The 21,145-nt window shown below is 50.6% G+C and overlaps 1 protein-coding gene and 1 pseudogene across 1 annotated transcript; one reads left to right on the top strand and one right to left on the bottom strand.

The window, feature by feature from the left end:
- Positions 1-2,177: 2,177 nt before the first annotated feature.
- On the bottom strand, positions 2,178-2,293 carry LOC118611671 (annotated as a pseudogene).
- Positions 2,294-3,955: 1,662 nt separating this feature from the next.
- Positions 3,956-5,585, top strand: NDN (necdin, MAGE family member). The gene has a single exon (XM_016154872.2). It carries the CDS (start codon positions 4,076-4,078, stop codon positions 5,048-5,050), a length of 975 nt encoding a protein of 324 aa, XP_016010358.1. The 5' UTR covers positions 3,956-4,075; the 3' UTR covers positions 5,051-5,585.
- The last annotated feature ends 15,560 nt before the right edge of the window (positions 5,586-21,145 follow it).

Genomic DNA, 21,145 nt, shown 5'->3' with positions numbered 1-21,145 from the left:
TCCTCAGGCCACGCAAGGTCCCTCGGGGGAGCCCTGCTCTAGATCCCCGCAGAGCGGTGACATTTACCACCCTCGTCTCCCGAACCTGCCCTTTCCCCGTGCTCTTCCCTGGGACCCGAATACCCAGACCCACGGGGCGTGGCCACCGTCCTCCACAGGCCGGCCACGTGGCCCTGCTCCATCCTGCCCACCGGGGCAGGACCCGGCCGCCCCTGCGTGCCCTACGCCCCCTTGCTGTCTGCGCCTTCCCGCCACCTGGGCGGGACACGGGGTCCATCTGTTCTGGCCTCTGCAACAGCGCTGTGGCTCCTTCGCGAGGCACACAACACAGGATGTCTTAAGCATGCGTCTGCCTACTTGCTACGGCCCCTTTCCTCCACTGCGTCCCCTCACTTTAGATGGAGGAGGCCATGTCCCTTTTCGTTACACCCCAGGCACAATGCCCAGGACCGACGTGTCATAAGCAGTGGCAGGGTGAAGAGGGGGTGTCCCTCACGGGCCCCCTCGCTGGTCTCCCTGCCTCTCCTCGCCCACCTGCACCTGTCTCCTGGCTGACCACTGCTCCTAGGTCACCTATCCTAAGACACTGGGGACCCTGTCAGTCCCCGAGTGCCAGCAGGCTGCCTTGTGGGCCTGGAGAGAACAGGGGTCTCCCTTCGCAGTGAGTGTCCTTGGGCCTCAATGGGACAGGCAAGTGGCTGTCCCTGTGAGAACACTGAGGGGACACTCAGGGGCCAGGCGGCCAGACAGCCCCCGGGCGGTCCCCCCACAGCCCTTCCCCCCAGGCACATGACGGGGGTTGCTCAATGTTCGCTGAACTCGTTCGAGAGTCGCTTGCTCAGCCCTCTTGCGTCTGGGGCCCGTGTCGGGGGTGGGGTGGGGGGTGGGGGTGGGGAAGTGTGGGGGGCCAGGCTCAGGAGCTGCCTGGGGGGCCAGAGGAGCCTGGAGTCGCGTTCCAGGCGGGGGCCCTGGGCCTCCGCGCTGGGAGCGCCGCGCCCCTTCCTCTCAGCGTGGGAACCAGTGCCAGGACGGGCCCCTCCTCCTCCAGCGGTGGCCAAGGGCGGCCCGCCCCACCGCCCCACAGCCGACCGGCTTCACCATGACCTTGCTGCGCCCCTGCAACCCGATCACAGGACCCTGCTTCCAAGACCGGCCCTTCCTGCATTTGCCAGCAGAGACATTCTGGAAACTTCAGGCTCTTGCTTCCGAGGCACCGGCCCTGAGGGGGCTCGCTCCCCGTTTCAAATGGGGCCGGGCCTGGAGAAACCCAGCGAGCTCGTTTGTCCCCAGAGTTCTCAGGGCACCCCTGCAGCTCTGGCCCCAAATCGTGACCCCTGCATTAAGGAGGCCGCCCCGTGCACTCGTCCACCCTTGTCCTTTCAGTCACGGGGTCTGCACCTCTGCTGTGTGGGCATGCACCCTCCTAGGTAGTCACCAAGCTACCAGCCCCTCCCCTCCCGGGACACAGCTGCACTTTGTCCCCATCACAGCTGTCCCAAGTTTGACACTTTTCCCGCCCCATCCTGGTGGGAACTGGAGCCTCTTCGGCAGGCTCCTCCTGGCCTGCTGAGGACATGCACAGCTGGGCTCCGTGGCCCAGCGCCCCTGGGGCCCGCCCCGTGCTCCACTCTGAAGCCAGCACCACTTCCAACACTGTAAGACCCCCGAGCACGCTGGCTCAGAGGGCCACAGGCGCTGGGGCGCACTCCACAGCCCTCCCGTCACGATGACGTGCGACCTCCAACGGGAGCTGGGGTAGACATGGGTCTGCTGCTGGCCATGGGCCAACGCCACCAGCCGAGGGTCCAGCTCTGGCCAAGCTACACCTTTGCCAGAGCCCTGAGTACTCCCTGAGGCACATGCACAGTTTCGCAGTCATTGTGTTTTTGTTGCTGTTTTTACAGTTGATTTTATACTTTTCACATATAAGTGAGTTCATGCTTTCCTAATTGTGCTCACGTTTGTAATTCCATTTCACGAATCTGTTAAATCCAGAAGCCTACAGTATGAGGGATGCACTTTTAATAACATTACGAGGGCAAAGATTATGACCTGTGGCCAAAGCTGAGCTGAGATTTATTTACTTATTTATTTATTCATTTATTTTTAGGCGAGGCAACCCTTGGTTGTCCTCACAGATTGCAAGGACCCTGTAGCTTACAATCCCTCATTTTTTATGCCTACAGCACCCCATCTTCCTAGGTGGTCTCCCATCCAAGCACTAACCAGGCCCAACCCTGCTTAGCTTCCGAGATCAGATGGGATCGGGCTTCAGGGTGGCATGGCTGGAGGCTGAGCTGAGATTTAATTAATAGGCTCAAACGTTTTCATTATTAAAAACACTTTAAATGAACTAAACAATTAACCCAAATGTTTAAAAAATAACCATGTGGAATCAAAAAAGAAAATTAATGGCTATAAAACATAATGTGAGGATTATTTTTAAGAAAAATGGGGGCAATCCGAGAGACATTCTCAAACAATAATAATAAAAAAAAAAACTAACACAACCGACACAACTCTGTGAGTTGTTCCCAGAAAAACAGGCGTCCATAAACTAGAGAGAAAAGTGATGAGTGGGGGGAAATCAGCTAGGACGTACCTGCAAAGTCCGCAGGAATCACGCTTGTGTGCCCGGCGGGAAGCCTGCGAAAGGGGACAGGAGTGGGGCAATCCAAAGACACCGGAGCAGCAGGGCACCTCCTTCTACCTGCCCGAGAGAAGAACAGAGAGATGAGGACGGCGAGGCCAGCAGAGAGCCGCAGAGATGTCCGGACAATACCGTAAGAAGCTTTGGGTCTCCAGTGACAATAACCAGACTCCGGGCGGCATATCTGAGAAGCCTTGGCTTGAGGAAGCCCAGGAAGGGCAGAGGGCCACACAGGCCCCGACCACCCCGTGACAGCTTGGCTCCACCCGCTGCAGACTTGCTTTCTGCAATTAAAAACACACAACCACCAACATGTCGCATAACCTATTATTGGCCATTCGAGATTATCGAATATAATCTACGGGACTCACGTTAAAAAAACAAAAATAAAAACAAAAAGAAACAAAAAAATAAACGCCAGCCGTGGGTGCCAAGGTGGGACCAGTCAGTTGCTGTGAGATGAAGCTCCTACGTGAACACGAGGGGGGGGGGCGGGTCACCACCACATCGGGGCAGAGGGTGCTGGGCTCACTGCGCAGGGGGACGCCACGCCACTGAGTGTTAATAAATACGGCAACCTTTGAATGACAGGACCTCAGTGGAAAAAATAAAGTGAAATCAAAATGACCCGAGGGACATGGCAATCCCCATGACAAGCCAACACCGTCGAAGCACTGGCACTGTCATCAGCGCAGTCTCTCCAGGGACGCGCCCTTTGCACACGGACTGAGGACACCGCCTCTCTGGGTCTGCGGCCCCTCGGGTTTAGCGGGCACGTCTCTGTGTCTCAAGCGGAGACACCTTTTGCAGAGCTGGCCACTTTGCCAAGACCACGCCAACTGCGCACTCCGAGCCAGCTCTGACACACGCGGGCAGGAGTCCCATGTGGGCGCAGGGGACCCAGGTGCGCGCGGCAGAGCCAGGTGGTCGCAGGAGACCCAGTTGCGCGCGGCAGACCCAGGTGCGCGCGGCAGAGCCAGGTGGTCGCAGGAGACCCAGGTGCGCGCGGCAGACCCAGGTGCGCGCGGCAGACCCAGGTGCGCGCGACAGCCTGGCACCGCCTGGGGACTCCGCTGTCCGACCTGAGTCTGGACACACCTGCCGCGGGCGTCCCGCCGGGAAGTAACCTGGGCCCCGCCGAGGACCCTTGTCACCCCCGCCCCCCCAGCCTGCTCCCTGGCCAGCCGCCCGGTGCCCCCGCCTGGCCCCGGGCGCCCCGCTCGCCCGCCCCGTCGGGCCGCGCCCCGCCCCCCGCCCGTGCCGCGCAGGCGCACCGGCCGCCCCGCCCCGCCCCGCCCCGCCAGCCGCTGCGGAAGGCACCGAGCGCGCAGCGACGCGCACTTCCTTTGCCGGAGCCCGCGGAGCGAGCGCAGGTTCGAGGAGCTGCTGGACTCGGAGGCCCTGCCCTTGTCACACGGAGTCGACATGTCCGAGCAGAGTAAGGATGGGCGCGACCCCAGCTTTGCAGCCGAGGCCTCCGGGCCGCAGGCGCTCAGCAGCCCCGGGGGGCCCACCCCGCCCCCGTCCCCGTCCCCAGGCGCGACCCTCGCGGGGCCGGACAGCCCTCCTCCTGGCCCGAGCAACGCCGCCCCGGCCCCGCCGCCGCCCGAGGTCCCCGGCGAGGAGGGGGACCCCAAGGCCCTGCAGGAGGCTGCGGAGGAGGGCCGCGCCCCCCAGGCCCTGAGCGTGGCCCAGCTGGGCCCCGAGCCGCCCACCCCGGCGCAGCTGGTGCAGAAGGCGCACGAGCTGATGTGGTACGTGCTGGTGAAGGACCAGAAGAGGATGGTCATCTGGTTCCCCGACATGGTGAAGGATGTCATCGGCAGCTACAGGAAGTGGTGCCGGAGCATCCTGCGGCGCAGCAGCCTCGTGCTGGCCCGCGTGTTTGGACTGCACCTGCGGCTGACCAGCCTGCACACCATGGAGTTCTCGCTGGTCAGGGCGCTCGGGCCGGAGGAGCTGGACCGCATGGCGCTGAGCAGCCGCATGCCCATGACCGGCCTGCTGCTCATGATCCTGAGCCTCATCTACGTGAAGGGGCGCGGCGCGCGCGAGAGCGCCGTCTGGAACGTGCTGCGCATCCTGGGGCTGCGGCCCTGGAAGAAGCACTCCACCTTCGGCGAGGTGCGGCGGCTCATCACCGAGGACTTCGTCCAGCAGAACTACCTGAAGTACCAGCGCGTGCCCCACGTGGAGCCCCCCGAGTTCGAGTTCTTCTGGGGCTCCCGCGCCAGCCGCGAGATCACCAAGATGCAGATCATGGAGTTCCTGGCCAGGGTCTTCAAGAAAGACCCCCAGGCCTGGCCTTCTCGCTACAGAGAAGCGCTGGAGGAGGCCAGGGCCCTGAGGGAAGCAGAGCTCGCTGCCCACTACCCCCGTGCCACTGTCTCCGAGGACTAGCCAGGTCCAGGGGCGCAGCGAGGCTCCAGCCCCTGGGGCGGGGAGAGGCGGGCGGGCCGGGGCGCGTCGGGGGTGTTCAGAGCACTGGGCCCCGTGCCACACTTTAATCTTCAGCACAGCGCTTTTATACCTGTTAGTGCCACATATACTCATCTCGGCCCTCTTAGCTAGCGCGTAGGTTCCTGCATGTCTTTCTAAGTGAGCTCGGTCGGTGCTTCGCTTTCATGCTGCCTTGAATTTTTGTACCAGAGATGTGCTAAAATGACGAATACACTGAGAAGTTTTCCATCTCCTTTTATGCGGGACGGATGCCGTGTGCGCCTTGGGCGGGCTGCCTCTGGGCGGCTGGGAGCAAACGCGGAGAGAAGGGCAGGGCGCCCTGCGCCTGTGACCCGGCCGGGCACGGGCAGTGGCAGGGGCCAGTGCAGTGACAAGGGCTGGGCTGGCCTCCGCGTGGGCATCTGGCACAGTGTACCCAGCAGTAGACCCCACCATGAGTAAACTTTAAACATTAAAGATTCTTGTGATACAATCAGTTTTGCAAAAGTGTACTTTCATCTCTCACAAAGTAATGCGGGCCGGCAATGAGACGTTTTACAAGATGTGCAAATATCCTAACTATTTCGGCTATTAGGGTGGGAAAATCACTACTCATTACTCATAAATGTGTGAACTTTCTAGTTTTCTAAAATGTAACACATGTTCCTTTCCAAACTTTGACAAATACAGAAAAGTATAAAAGCAAGAAAGCAGAAGTGCTCGTGATCACGTCACAGAAACAGGGACAGTTAATACCCAGAGTAATTTGCTCTCTCGCATTTTCTACATTTTACAAAACGGGTGGCTGTTTTCCATGGGCACTTAGTGAGCCGTTGCGCTAAATCCTTTCCATGCATTTTCCCCTTTTACTTCACCCACAGGACAGGCGGGGGGTGGGGGGAGTCCGGGAGGAGAGTGGGTAAATGACTCGCCCTGGGTCATGAGCTTGGTGACAGGAGGAGTGGGGTTTAGACCCACACGGGATGAGTCCAGAGCGTACGCTCTGCCCTCCCGTGCCCACGACTGCCCCCCACCTTCTGCTTTTCGGTTTATTTCTTAAGATTTCACAAACACACGAGCCTAAGGATTTCATTTTTCTAATAAACGCTCATATTAACCTTTTAGAAAGTGACCACATTCTGATTGTCCAAATTAAGAAAGTGCTTCAGAGAGCCTGGCGGACACGACTGAGTCACACTCCCGCTTAGTGGTGAAGCCAAGACTGGAAACACGGCCCCCCCCCCCCAGAGTGGAGGACCAAGGGGCACATGCGGGTGCCTGGGTGAGGGTGGGCGGGGGGCTGCCTCGGGACGGGCCACCCAGAAAACAAGCCCTCACGGGGTGGGAGGCACAGGGAGGGGCGAGGGACGGTCATGAGAAACCTCAGGAAGGTGTCAGTCTTGCAAGGAAGGTTGAAAAAGACCATTTGGTCAAAACCTAACCAGGGGAACACGGGCAATGAGGGGAACGTGTGAGACATCACCCCCCAAAGAAGTAACTAAAGTTCTCCTTGTGTGCCGACACGGCCCCCTCCCCAGGGCCTCCCACGGGGCAGGGAAACCTGTTAGGCCACCTCTAACCCACACCGAAGCGAATGTTTAGACATTTTAGAATTGTTAAAAAATGACTTTCCCCGCCCTTTCCTCCTGCCAGTTTCTGCAGAATCAAAACAAACTCGCTGCTTTAAAATGCCGGGACTGCCTGAGAGGTTTCGTTTCTGGAGCAGGGACACAGCTGTCACCCCCGCCACAGCCAGGGGCTGGCCATTTTCTCTAATGCCCTAGCGCGTCCCTCGCTGCTGGGCTGGCTCCCCGCACGGCCACGGCCACAAACTCAGGAGCCAACCGCTCCCCCACCTCCCTCCCCACATTTGTACTCCCACTCCTCTCCGCCAGGAGGGGTGGGGGGACAACTCCAAAGCCACCCCAAGCTCGCTGACACAGCACATCAGCCTCATCAAGGAGGACCAGCCCTCCAGAGAAAGTCAGGGTCACAAGCAGTGAGCCGCTGACCCCAGCAAGCCGAGCGGGCAGGCTGCTGAGCCCCTGTGCCGACCCGGAGCGGCCAGCCGCCCCCAGACACTCCCCTGCCATGGAGCAGTTAATCCGCAACGCCTGGCTTTGCGAGGGCTGCGGCGTGGAGCACAGGGAGGGAACAGTTGATATCTCAGATTTTCACCTGAGTCTCAACTGGAAGGTTGGACAGTATTGTCAGATATTTCCCAAAAGGTTGCCCGACAAAGTGCGGGGGAGGTCGTGCAGGAACAGGTGGCCCACGTCCCAGACCGGGTACCAGCGGCGAAGCCCTGACTTCCCCTGGGAGAGGCACCGAACCCCACGACATGCGAGCTCTCCCTCCCCCCCCCGTCCTGCTCACTGCCGCCTCATTCTTGCCAAAACCCACACACACGTGTCACGGGGACCACCTTCATTTTGTTAAAGTCACAGAGGGCAAGACGATTTCTGTAAACCTAAAATCAAATATGAAATCCCGATGTGAGCTGGTCCGAGACTGGTGGCATCACTGTCAAACAGGGAAGACGTTTAAACGAACATCTTACACGGTCGCGCGTTCCCTCTGCGGCATCCTCCGTGTTGACTCATTCCCTCCAGTACGGGGTGTGCTTTCCACACATCATGATACCTGTATATTAGTTTGTCTCTCTCTTCCTGAAGGCGTACGGGTAAAAATCATATCCGTCATTTCCATAATTGCCTTGATATTCAGTGTAGAGACTGGCATATGTGTGTGTGTGCACACGTGTGCACACGCATGTGCTTGATAAGAGCAGAAAAACTCAAAATATTATAAAAGGCTTACTCCACCACACAGCAAAAAACAAAGAAACAAAAAACCCTCAAAGATAGCAAACAAGGATCAAACACTCTAAAACAGAGGAAGTACAGTCTAGCTGAAATTAGGGAAAGACAAAGTAAGAAAGAAAAATAGTGTCTACAAGAATCTTTTTCACGAGCTGGTCCTTTGATTACACCAAGGAAACGGGCTGACATTTATGCGTTTGCTTTATTTTCATTGGCATGTAACACTGTCGTACAATGTGACAGCGGCGCACTGTGAAAGTTCAGTTAACGCGTATCACCACGCAGTCACAATTTTTTCTTGTGCAGAGAATGTTTAAGGTCTCTCATAGCAACTTCCAAAGGTTTGTATATATCTTGTAACTGGAAGTTTGCACCTTTTGACCACCTTCACCCACTTTGCCCGCCCCTCAACCCCTGCCTCCAGCACCCACCAATCTGTTCTTGGTATCTGTGAGTTCAGTTTTTAAAAATCTCACTTTTAAGTGAGATCATGCTGTATCCGTCATTCCCAGCATGACTGATTTCACTTAGTATAACGTCTTCAAGTTTTATTCACGTTGTCGCAAATGGCAGGATTTCCTTTTTATGGCTGAATAATATTCCACTGTGTATGTATGTATGTATGTATGTATATATATATATACATACATATATATATATATATACACGTCTTCCTTATCCATTCGATATCTGCCAAGGGACTTATAGGTTGTTTCAATGTCTTGGCTACTGTACACAATGCTACAGTGAACATGGGGAAGCAGATATCTTTTTGAGATAGTGATTTTGTTTCCTTTGGATAGATGCCCAGACGTGGAATTGCTGAATAACGTGGTAGCTTTATTTTTAATTTTTTGAGGAACTTCAATACTGTTGTTCTCGGTAGCTACACCTGCTTACAGTCCCACCAACAGTGCACAAAGGTTCCCTTTCCTCCACATCCTCAGCAGCGCCATTATTCCTTCCATTTTTGATAATATAATAGTCATTCTGACAAGAGTGTGAGATGGTTTTTTTTAAGGAGAAATAATGCAAATAAGTATTGTTTTACTAGGTAAATGAGCCAAGGGAACAAACAGGTCAATGTTCCAAGGGAACACAAAATGTCAAGAGCAAAAACGAAAAATAAATCCAATTTCCCTTATTATTAAATTGAGGTACTTCTTGAATGTTAATTGATCAATATAATAAAAGTCAACAATCTGTACTAGCAAAAATGAATACAAATTGATGTTCCTACACCTGTAATTGTATAAACAACTTCATGCTTTCTTATTTTATTAGCTAATTATGAATTAATTAAGTATGCTTTCATTTGGGATGCGCGCAGGGCCAGGGGTCAGAGATGCAACAGAGAACAGACGAGAACAGTGTTTAGTGTTAATGAAGCTGATGAATAACAGGAATTACGCTTCAGTGCAGCGAATGCCTCTCTGGGAGGCCAAAAGGCCCAGACAGGTACGCCCAACTCAGAACTTCCCAGCGAAGTCACACAGAAGTGTCCATCTACAGGATGCAAAGGAATCAGCACCATGGCCGTGGTGGGGAGCACAAACCTCGGAGGAGGACTCTGACTGGGAAACTGCTCTGTGGACAGGCACACAGGTCTGTGAGACTATAAAAGTTTTCTGGCAATCTACTAAAAGGAGACAGGAGATAAATGTTAGAATGGGCTGGAGTCTAGAACACTGCAAAAGAGAAGAAAAATAACAAGCTGAAGATACAGTCGATGTCCTCGAAAATGCTAGTAATTTTAGTCACAGGATGACCCAGCATTTCGAAGGAACTACACTGCAGGCTTCTGCTGCTTCTTCTGCTGCTGCTGCTGCTGCTGCTTCTTCTTCTTTTTTTTTTTTTTTTTTTTTTGCAGGCTTCTTTTGAGTTAGCACATTCTTTCTTTTCTGATTGATAACCAGGGGTCCTTATCTCTTAATTTATCACGTTTTTCTTTGTTTCACCTACTGATTGGTTTGCAGCCCTTACTTATATTGTACAATTTCCTGGGTCTAAAGAATTTCATCTGTCCCTTTATTAGCAACTTATTTGGTATATCAAAAAAAGTCTTACAGCTTCTGAAATTTGATGTATAAATGTATTTGCTTGTATGTTTATTTAATAGAGATTTACTGAACTTCGACCATATGGACATATTGTGCTGGGTACTGAGTACACATTAATAAATTACACAAAAATGGCCCCTGACCTCACGGAGTTTACTGATAAACTCATAGCACTAGGAAAGGAAAACAAACCCGGCATGCTTTAAATACAAATTACACATTTGGATAAGATAATGAAGAAAGCGACTTGGTCAGAGTAATAAAAGACTATGGAAGGGATCAGCTAAGATAACATGCTTGGGAAAGAATTTTCTGAAAAGGTGAAATTTAAGCTGATACTTATAGGATTATGGGAGAGTTGGCAAAGAATTGAGGGAACATGATTCCAAGCAGGAAAAAAAGCAGCATATTTGAAGGCCAGAGTTAATTAAGTGGATTTGTGGTTGACTTTTCCAGCAACACAGATGAGCTGACCCACAAACAACAGCCAACACTCTTTTCTGGTCTGTCTCTGTGACCGAGGAAGTACAGACTAATTATCTGATTTATCAGCCTTCAGCCATGTTCCAATCAAGAGCAGTAAGGACAAGTCTTGTGTCCTTTTACACAGAGCATAAAGCATTTATGAGAATAGAGAAGGGATATCAGGAGCCACTGTGAGGAAAAGTGTGAAAACAGCCAACAGAATCAGAGTTGTGGAGCCTAACACCTTCCAACCACTGAGCAAATATCAACAGCTGCCCGCTCATCTCTGTACTCCCCCCTCCCACTCCCCTTTAGCGAGTAATAACTGACGTAGCAATGGGTAAGTTTAAGATGTATGATGAGTCGGTTTGATATACTTACATGTTGCAAAATGATTCCCACTATGTCATTAGCTAACACCTCCCTCACGTCACATAACATTATATATTTTTGTGTGTGGTGAGAACACTTAAAATCTACTCTCTTAGCAACTTTCCAGTACATAATACAGTATTATTAAGTATAACCACCATGCTGTGCATTTGATTTTCGTAACTTATTCATCTTATAATTGGAAGGTTGCACACTGTGACCGACACCTCTCCATCTTCCCCTACACCTCCCCCAGCTCCTGGTGGCCACCACTCTGCTGTTTCTATGAGTCTGGCATTTTTTTATGTTCCACACGTGAGATTATGCAGTATATGTCTTTCTCTGACTTGTTTCACTTAGCATAATGTCCTCAAGATTCATTCATTACGTTGCAAATGGCAGGGTTTCCTTCTTTCTCATAGCTTTCTCCACATCTTCTTTATCCATTCATCCATTTACAGACACGTGGGTTGTTTCCACATCTTGGCTACTGTGAAAAATGCTGCAGTGAACATGGGGGTGCAGATACCTTCTCGAGATCTCAGTTTCACTTCCTTTGAATAAATACCCAGAGGAGGGATTGCTGGACCATATGGTAGTTCTATTTTTGATTTTTTAAGACCACTGTATTTCTTGGAGTATAGAATAAATCCCATTTTTTAAGCTACTGTCTTGCAGTTTTGTGGGTTATTTGTGGTGATGATGTTATTTTGCTTTGCTTCGCGTAGCTCAAAGCATCCATAAATGGTATAAATCTCCAAGCTTTCCCCCCACCCTCACATCCCATTGTGTGTCTGCTGCTCATTTTGGATAATACTGACCATTGGTGGGGGACGATTTGGTTACGAGAAGTGTGGTGGTCGTATCTCCTTGCCACAGTGCTTAGATCAGGCATAAGAACTCAGCTCGGGCCGAGACCATCAGAACTCAGAGGTCACTGCTTCACTGAGATCTTGACAACTGACATGGGAATAGGACTAGAGTTTCTGGTCCTGAAGAGTTCACCCTTTGTTTTTTCAGTTATCTCAGAAAAAAAATACATATATGTATATACACATATAATTATCATACATAATTATTTTTTTTAAAGTTAGTGTTGTTATTTGATTAAGAACTCTTGCCAGACTTGGGAGTTCTGGGAAAAATGGTGGAATAAACACTGTGCTTGCTTCCTCCCATGACCACATTAAAACGACAACGAAATTGTAGAGCAGTCAACCTGACAGACCATCTGAAGTCTAGCTGAACAGAAGTCCCGAAACTAAAAATATAGTCACCTAGAGACTGACAGGAGGGCAGAGACAGGACAGGGGCTGGCCCCACCCCAGGGCGTGGCGCTTGCAAATGACGGGGGGGGGGGGGGCGAGCTCAGCAGTGGAGGTCCCCCTGAGGCAGCGAGGGGTCATGGCCTCACCCCGAGGTCCCCAGTTAGGGGCACCAGTGACAGGAAGAGGAGCCGCCACGACATGACTGAAGAGCAGCAGGGATTCTGACCGTCCGGGGGAGACAGAACGCTTGCCAGCGCCCAGACGTCCCCCTGAAGGGCCCGCGCGCAGACGCGTTCGCACTCAGACACTCACCCCGGGCTCCGGCGGGGGGACGGCAGCTCAGGTGGCGTCAGAGACACACGGGGAGCGCCTGGGCTGTGTGGCCTCAGGGCGAGGGCCCGAGGGCCGGTCACCGCTGTCCCTGTGTAGCCTCCTCCCAGCAGCCTGTGCGGGTGGGCGGAGCGCCGCCATCTTGCCTGCACTGAGCCCGCCCCCACGCGGCCGAACCTGGACGTTCATTGGCCTGGGGGCTCTGCTCGCCCCGCCCCGTGCCCCTGGGGTCCCGCCCAGCCCCGCCCAATCACCAACCGCCGGGTTCTTTCAGGACCAAGGCCCTGGCCTCATCTCAAGCATCTGGTCTCATCTCATGAGCCCCAGGAGGCGCATTCTCAGCCAGCGGTCAGCCTAAGACCGCCATGAACAACTTTCAGGTGGGAGGGGTGTTTGAGGACCACAGGTGGGCAATGGCTGGCCTAGGTGTGCTCTGCACCTTTTGCTGAGCGGCCCCAGGCTCAGCACTGGTGCCCAATCAGAATCTGCATTACCCTGGAGAACACTGCTCCGCCCACCCTGAGACCCGGCCTCACCCCTCACCCAGCTCGGGAACTGCCCAAAGCTCTTTCAGCGACTGAGTCTTACGGGTACCCAGTAGGTGATGTCAGGCCTCCGGGTGCCCTGGGCCTTTTGCCGAGCTGCCTCTGGCCCAGTGCTGGTGGCAGCCAGTCTCGCTTCATGGCGTGGCCTCTTCCATGAGCCTCTAGGTCCAGCACAGGCACCAGCCGACCTTGGCCTGCACCTGAGCCCCTCCCAAGAGGCTCCAGAACCAACACACTTGGTGGCCGGCTTCAGACCACAATAGAACACCACCCGATTAGCCTCACAGGTGGCACACCCACAGCGTGGTCTCTGCCTGCACACGAGCCTCCTGGGGCAAACCCCACTCTGTCAAGCGAGCCCCAACACAGACGCTATAGCCTGTGGGCGTGGCCAGTCCTGACAGCCAGTCAGCCTCAGAGTCGATCCCACCCACTGCCGGGCCAACAGCACTCAAGGCTCGACTACAGCAGGAGGGCACATGCAACCCACACAAGGGGCACACCCGGAACACTCATGATCAGGGAGAGTATGCCAACAGGCCATGCAGGGAATCTACTACATAAGGCCTACTACCTGGCTGGAGACTGGAAGACGTAACAGATCTGCCTAATATACAGAAACAAACGGAAAAAGGAAGCCACAATGAGGAGATGAAAAAGAATGTCCCAAATGAAAGAACAGAACAATACAAAGGATCAGTGAAACCAAGAGCTGGTCTTTGAAAAGATAAACAAAATTGATAAACCTTTAATAAGACTCATCAAGAAAAAAGAGAAAAGACTCAAAAAATAAATAAAAGATAAAAGAAGTAACAACTAACACCACAGAAATATGAAGAATTATGAGAAAATAGTGAGTAATTATATGCCAACAAATTAGACAATCTGGAAAAAAATGGATGAATTCTTAGAAACATACAATTTTCCAAGACTAAATCAGGAAGAAACAGAAAATCTGAACAGACTAATTACTACCAACGAAATTGGATCGGTAATCAAAAAACTTTCAACAGACAAAAGTTTTGGACCAATGGCTTCACAGTTGAATTTTACCAAACATTAAAAGAAGAATTAACACTTCTCTTTCTCAAACTACTCCAAAAGATTCAAGAGAAAGGAAGGCTCCCAAGCTCATTTTAAAAGCCACCATCATCCTGACTCCAAAGCCAGACAAAGACATTATGAAAAAAAATATATATAGGCCAATGTCCCTGATCAACAAAATGCAAAAATCCTCCACAAAACATGAGCAAACCGAATTCAGTAAAACATTAAAAATATTATACATCCTGATTAAGTTTGATTTATTCCTAGGATGCAAGGTTGATTCAATATCGATAAATCAAGTAATGTGATACATGACAGAAACAAAAATGAAAGATAAAAATCATATTATAATATCTATAGATGCAGTAAAAGCATTCAACAAAATCCAGCATGCATTTATGATAAAAACTTTTGGCAAAGTGGGAACAGAGGGAATGCACTTGAACACAATAAAGGCCACGTATGACAAACCTACAGCTAACGTCGTACGCAAGGGGAAAAGGCTAAAAGCGTTTTCCTTAAGGTCAGGAACAGACAAAGATTCCACTTTCATTCAAAATAGTATTGGAAGTCTTAGCAACATCAATCAAAAAGAAAAAAAAAGAAGAAGAAATAAAAGGCATCCAAATTGGAAAGGAAGAAGTGAAACTATCATTTGTAGATGACATGACACTGTAACTAGAGAACACTAAAGATTATACAAAAAAAAATGTTAGAACTAATGAATTAATTCGCTACAGCAGCAGGATACAAAATAAATATTCAGAAATTGGTTGCATTTTTATACACCAATAATGAACTATCAGAAAGAGAAAACATAAAATGTTAAAAAAAATAAAAAGAAAAGAAAAAGAAAAAAAAGAGAAAACAATCATTTACAATTACATTAAAAAAATACCTAGGGGTAAATTTAACCTAGGAGATAAAAGACCTGTGCTTGAAAAATTATAAGACATTGAGAAAATAAACTAAAGATACAAATAAACGGAAGCACGTACTGTGCTCATGGATAGGAAGAATCAACATCGTTAAAATGTCCACACTACCCAAAGCGATCTATATATTCAAATCTGTCCCTATCAAAACACTAATGGCATTTTGCACAGAACTACAAAAAATAATCCTAAAATTTGTATGAAACCGTAAGAGGCTCTGAGTGGCCGCGGCAATCCTGAGACAGAACAAAGTTGGAGACATCATGACACCTGATGTCCACCTAAACCACAAGCCTATAGCAATCAAAACAGCATGGTACTGGCATAAAGACATAGATCAGGGGAACAGAAAAGAGAGCCCAGAAATAAACCCGCACTTACGAGGTCATTTCCTCTACAACAAATGAGGCAGATATACTCAATGGAGCACAGAAAGTCTCTTCAATAAACAGTGTCGGGAAAACTGGGCAGATACACACAGAAAAGCACAACTGGACCACCTTCCTACACCATATACAAGAATTACCTCAAAATGGATTAAAGACTTAAATATAAGACCCCAAACCATAAAACTTCCAGAAGAAAATGTAGGCAGTAAACTCTCTGACATTGCTCTTAGTAAATATTTTTCTGATATGTCTCCACAGGCAAGGGAAACAAAAGAAAAAAAATAAACAAATGGGACTACATCAGAAAGTTTTTGCACAGCAAAAAAAAAAAAAACACACAAACAAAAAGAAAAACAAACAAAAAAAAACATTCATGTTGTTGGAGGAATTGGGCATATTCATATTAAAAAAAAAAAACAACAAACGAACCCCCAAGAACCTACACATAAACCTCACACCTTATACAAAAATGAACTCAAAATGATTATACATCTCAGTGTAAAATGTAAATATCTCAGACTTTTAGAATAAAACACAGGGGAGAAATCTTTACGACCTAATAGTAAATCAAGACACCAAAGTCATGATCCATAAAAGAGGAAACTAATAAACTGAACCTCATCGAGATTAAAAATTATTGTTTGAAAGACACTGTAGAGATAATGGAGGAAAAAGCCACAGAATGAAGGAAAACATTTGCAGAGTACATATCTAAAAAAAAAAAAAAATACTTGCCTCCAGAACATATAAAGAACTGTCTAAACTCGACATTATGACAACAAACAATAATTAGAAAATGGTCAAAGACCAGAAATGACACATAGCCAAACTAGCTATGTGAATGGCAGATTAGCACAGCAAGAGGTGGTCAATACCATCGGCCGTTAGGGAATATAAATAAAGCCACAGCAAAACACGTCTGTTCACATAGCAGAGTGTTTGCGAGAACACACTCTCCCCAGGAAGAGGTCTGAGGCAGCCGGCATGCTCACGCACCGCCGGTGGGGACGCAAACGGAGGCGGACGCCCTGCCGACGGGTCGGCACTCTCTGCTACACCCGCACGTGCCGTCGGACCAAACCGCCCACTCCTGGGTATTCGCTCTGCAGAAATGAAAGCACGGAGCCACCACACCGACGCCTCAGGCTAGCAGCAGCTCCGGCCGCGAGAACCCCGCACGCCCTTCGACCAGCCGGTGGGGGAACGGCGGCGCACAGACGGCGTGGAATACTACTCGGCAGTCAAGAGGAACTCAGTGCTGTGACACGCAGCAGGCGGACAGACCCGAGAGGAGATACACTGTGTGCAAAAAGCCGGCTGCGAAAGGTCCCACACTGTGGGACGGCAATTCCGTAACATTCCAGAAGTGACGAAGCTGATGGCGGTGGAGAGCAGAGGAGTTGTCACCAGAGTTAGTGGGAAATGTGACCATAAGGGGTAACGCGAGAGAATTTCTTTGTGATGCTCATTATGTTGATGGCTATGCCTGCGGTCCAATGTGATAGAAAGACGCACTCCCTCAAAAAAAAAAAAAAAAAAAAAAGAATGCATATCGAAACCAGTGAAATCCAAATAAGGTTTGTAGTTTGTTTAATAATATTGTACCAATGTTAATTTTCTAGTTTTGATTATCGTACTTTGGTATGTAAGTTGGTATATAACTGGGGTAAGGCAGATGAAGGAGATATGGAATTCTCTACTATTTCTTGCAATTTCTATGGGAGTCTGAAATTGTTTTCAATATAGAGAGTTTGAATAAATGCATGCCAACAGCAGTACGAGAGATAGAATACTTTTGGGAACTTTTTTTTTTTTTGAGTGTGATATCCATTTTTTTGACCACCCGCAGTGCCTGGTGGTGTGAGAAAACCGAATTCGGACATTTTACGAAACGCAGAATGAAAGATAAAAGGACAAAGGATGACACTCTTATTAGGCTGTAAAATTATAGAGGGACACTCGACATGACAGACTAATGATGATGATGATAATGTGAACAGGAAGGGCTAATACTTAGAAAGCACTTAATATGCAATTCGTGCAGGCAGCTGAGAGTACACTTTTTTAACCATTTTACAGATGAGGAACTGAAACCCACAGATGTTAACTCATATACTTTTGATCACAGAGCCAGTGGGGTTTTCACCCAAAGTGGTCTTGCCTTAGAATCTGTGTACGATATAGAACGACGTGTAAAATAAAGTCCGGAATGGTAAATCAACAGATGAAGAGAGGCACTCGGCATTGCGAAATATTCGCTTGTTGATATGTGTCCTTTCATTCGTTCACTGATTCATTGGTCAATAAAAATATTGACGGAACACGCACGATGGTGCCGGTCGTTATTCTGGGAACGGCGCTGGATGAGGCCGACGGCGTGCCTGCCTACGGGGACCTCCCTAGTGCGCACAGACAGACGACTCGAATGGGAGAGAGATAAGACAGGTCCGGGGACAAGTCACGCAGTCGCGTTAGAGACCAAGGTCGACGGGAGGAGGAGGTCTCGGGCAGGCGTGCCAAGGTGTGAGGCAGCGGGCCATGGGGGCTTAGGGCGGGGAGCAGAGCGCTCTGCGCAGGGGTCTGGGCCCTGACCCGGGGGCCGCGAGGAGACGGCCCCTGCGGACTTATTTGGACAGGGCAGACGGAACGTGGTAGGCAGTTGGCCGGGGTCACACAGTGCAGAGGCGTCTTCCCGCGCCCGCCGCCCTGTTTCCCCTTGCACCGTTTGTGGTCGTTTGACTTAAGGAAGATGGTCCGTCTCGATCTGGACCGAAGCCAACGTGAGGGCAGCGGCTGCCGCTCTCCCCACTCCTTTCCATCCCTCATCGGGGTGGGGGGGATTCTCAGGTGTTTCGGGGAGATGCGTCCTTGTGGGCTCCTTCGCGGCGGCCCCGGCCTGGCCTCGATGGCGTTCAGTGGAGCTGCTGTCAGTCCTGACTCCCCAGTTCTCAGCAGTCCCAGCCGATCAGATGGAACCCCAGCCCCCAACCCTCACGGCCAGTTCAGGAAGAAATGGAGACGCCTCCCTCCCCACTGCCCGAGAAGGGTGTGGCTGGCTGCTTCTGCCACCTGGTGACTGATTCCATTTCTCCCATTCCATCCGAGGGCCACTTCGCAGCAGCTCTGAACAGGACACCATCTCCAGGAGGGGCTCCTGACGGGACGGAGGACCGGGGCCTGGGGGCCACACAGGACCTCTCAACCCAGAGAGACCCCAGGTCGAGGGAGGTCCCTGGTGGTGAGGAGCGGGGTGGACTGTGGGGCAAGGCCCCAGGGAATCGGGGTCCCTCACAAGCTGAGGGGAGGTGTGAGCAGCAGCGAAGGCGGGACATAGCGGGTGACCCCCAGGCCGCCCATTCTCCGGTCTCCACTACCGGTCCACGGCCCACGGCTTATCATGGGCATAGGTTCAAGCCCCAGGGAAGCGAATACTTGGTCCCTGTTGGGAAATGCATGTGCCTGTCCACAGGCGACTCCCGTTCCCAACAAGGACCGTGGCTACCTGTCCTCAGCGTCCTCAGCCACTCCGTCCTGCCAGTCCGTGAGGAAGGCAGGATGGAGTGACGTCTACACCTGGCCGCTCCACATTGGTGCTTTCGATTACTTACAGAACCGTGACGGTTTCCCTCCGGCTCACCCTGGTGCGTTCTCGGTCTCCACCCATGCCGGGGACACGTGTGGCCCTGACGGCGCTTCGTGTCCACTCCGGGAACTGACCATAACCGCGGCTCTGGTGAGCACACACCTCCCTCGTCACAGCCGAGGGCACAGACGCGTCACTCTGGGGCCGACGGCAAAGTGTGTGACAGAGATTCGGAGTGTCCTTTCGAATGAAAATCAACAGCAACTTCCTGATGCTCGGTCAAGCCATGGGCACCTTTATCCTTTGACCCCATTGTATTATGAAGATGAATTTAGACACTGGGAGAAATTTTGATTATGACATTTCAAGAACAGATCCAGGTCCCCACAGGGCCATCGTGCTAGGATCTTTGATTCTTGTCTACGCTTTCTGGATAGCCTTTGACTTAAAGGTCAGAAAGGCTGTTCCAAGCCAAGTCCCACGCTGTCCCTGAGAACAATAGGGCCACATTTCACAACACATCAGTGAGCAGAAGCCACAGAGGAACCGAAACCAATCTGGCTCCAGGGAAGAGGAGCCTTCCAAGGAGAAGAGTCTCACTGCCGTTTCATCTCCGGGCTGACGCAGAAACGGGAACAAACTCCCCGCAGATGGCTGTGATGAGAACCTCCTGAAACCATTAACACACGCTTATTGCCCGCGCGGCGTCCGGTGTGACGGCTCCAGAGTCTGAGCCATCTATAGAGGTCTCTCCCACCTGCCGACTCGCCCTCCAAGGCCCCCGCCGGCTGCATCTGAGTGGCAGGCCAGTGGGCGGGAGCTGGGCAGCGGGACGAGACCACCATGAGCCCCTTCCCGAGCACAAGACCGTGGCCGGGAGGAGAGAGAGACTGCCGGCCGCGCTCCAAGTTCCCCCCAGGTGCACGCACAGGCTGCACAGGTGCACCGCGGGGCCTGGATGGATGCCAGGCACAGAGGGTCAGGAACGAGAAAGACCTCCCGAGGCTCGAAGAGACAGGAGCAGAGCTGGAAAGTGAACTCAGTCGACAAAAATGCTGTCGACTGGGTTTACAGGAAAGAGCATGAGACGAGGGAGCAGAGGGGTGAGGGTGAAGAGAATGTCTGCATCGCACCCTCAGAACACATGCGTCCGCAGCCACCGCGGGGGGCTGACTCTAAGAACAGGTGCGGAAGAGCGCCACGTTGAAGTTAACTGCACATCAGATTAAACATTAAAACCCCACGTGTTAGCGGCCTGACAGAGGAGAGTTCGTCTTCTCCCCCTCCCCAGAAGTGACTATTACATACTTCCATCTCGATTTTTTTACACACATTGTTTTGCACATGATAAAAAATTAAAAAACAAGGGAAGAAGCAGAAAAATGTAACCTATGGACAAGAAATGAAACAAATGCACTAGAAGACCAAGATGTTTAAACTGGCAATGAAAAAAATCCTTGAAGTAACCACGATAAATATGTTTAAGCACATAGTAAAAAGGTGAGTAACACACGTAAACAAAAGAAAGACTTCAGCAAAGAGATGAATAACTATGACAAGGACAAATGGAAATGTTACAAAAGGAAAAACCCAATATCAAAAGGAAGAATTCACCCAATGGGCTTAATAGACCAAACACAGCAGGGGGGTGGGGGTGGGGGGGGGTCCATAGACACAGAGAGAGGTTAGTGAAACACACTGAAACTGAAGCATTGAAAGAGCACTCAAGACCCACAGGGCGATATGAAAAATAATTTTAACATGTGTAATTTGAGATCCAGAATGACAGGAGAGAGAATAATATGGAAAATTATTTGATGAGATGATAATGGCTGAGAAATTTGTAGAAGTGGTGAAGTGCACTAACCTCTGACAAGCTCAGTGAAACTTAATGAGGATAAAGAAAGGAAACCCACAGACATGTCTAGTATTATCAAACTGTTAGAAACAAAGAGATTAAATCTTTATCTTGTTAGCACAAATAAACTGTGTTCGTAAAAACAGATGTGTTCCCAAATAAACAAGCAAACAGATTGTGAGGAGTGTGGCATCGTTTTTATTATTTTTTTTTTATTTTTGTTTTTCAATCACAATTGATATTCAGTATGATTCTATATGTTTCTGAAAGTAGCTGAGCAGAGAAGAATGTGACATTCAGGAAGACATCAGGAGGAAGTCTGTCTGATGACCAAGTTCAACGGATGAACATCTTTAAGTGCTAAAAGCAAAAATAAAATTGC

This window comes from Rousettus aegyptiacus, unplaced genomic scaffold (genome assembly GCF_014176215.1).
Source record: "Rousettus aegyptiacus isolate mRouAeg1 unplaced genomic scaffold, mRouAeg1.p scaffold_m13_p_14, whole genome shotgun sequence".
In the NCBI taxonomy this organism is placed as follows: Eukaryota; Metazoa; Chordata; class Mammalia; order Chiroptera; family Pteropodidae; genus Rousettus; species Rousettus aegyptiacus.
Note: the sequence above shows the minus strand (reverse complement) of the source record. Positions and strands in the feature narration are given on the sequence as shown.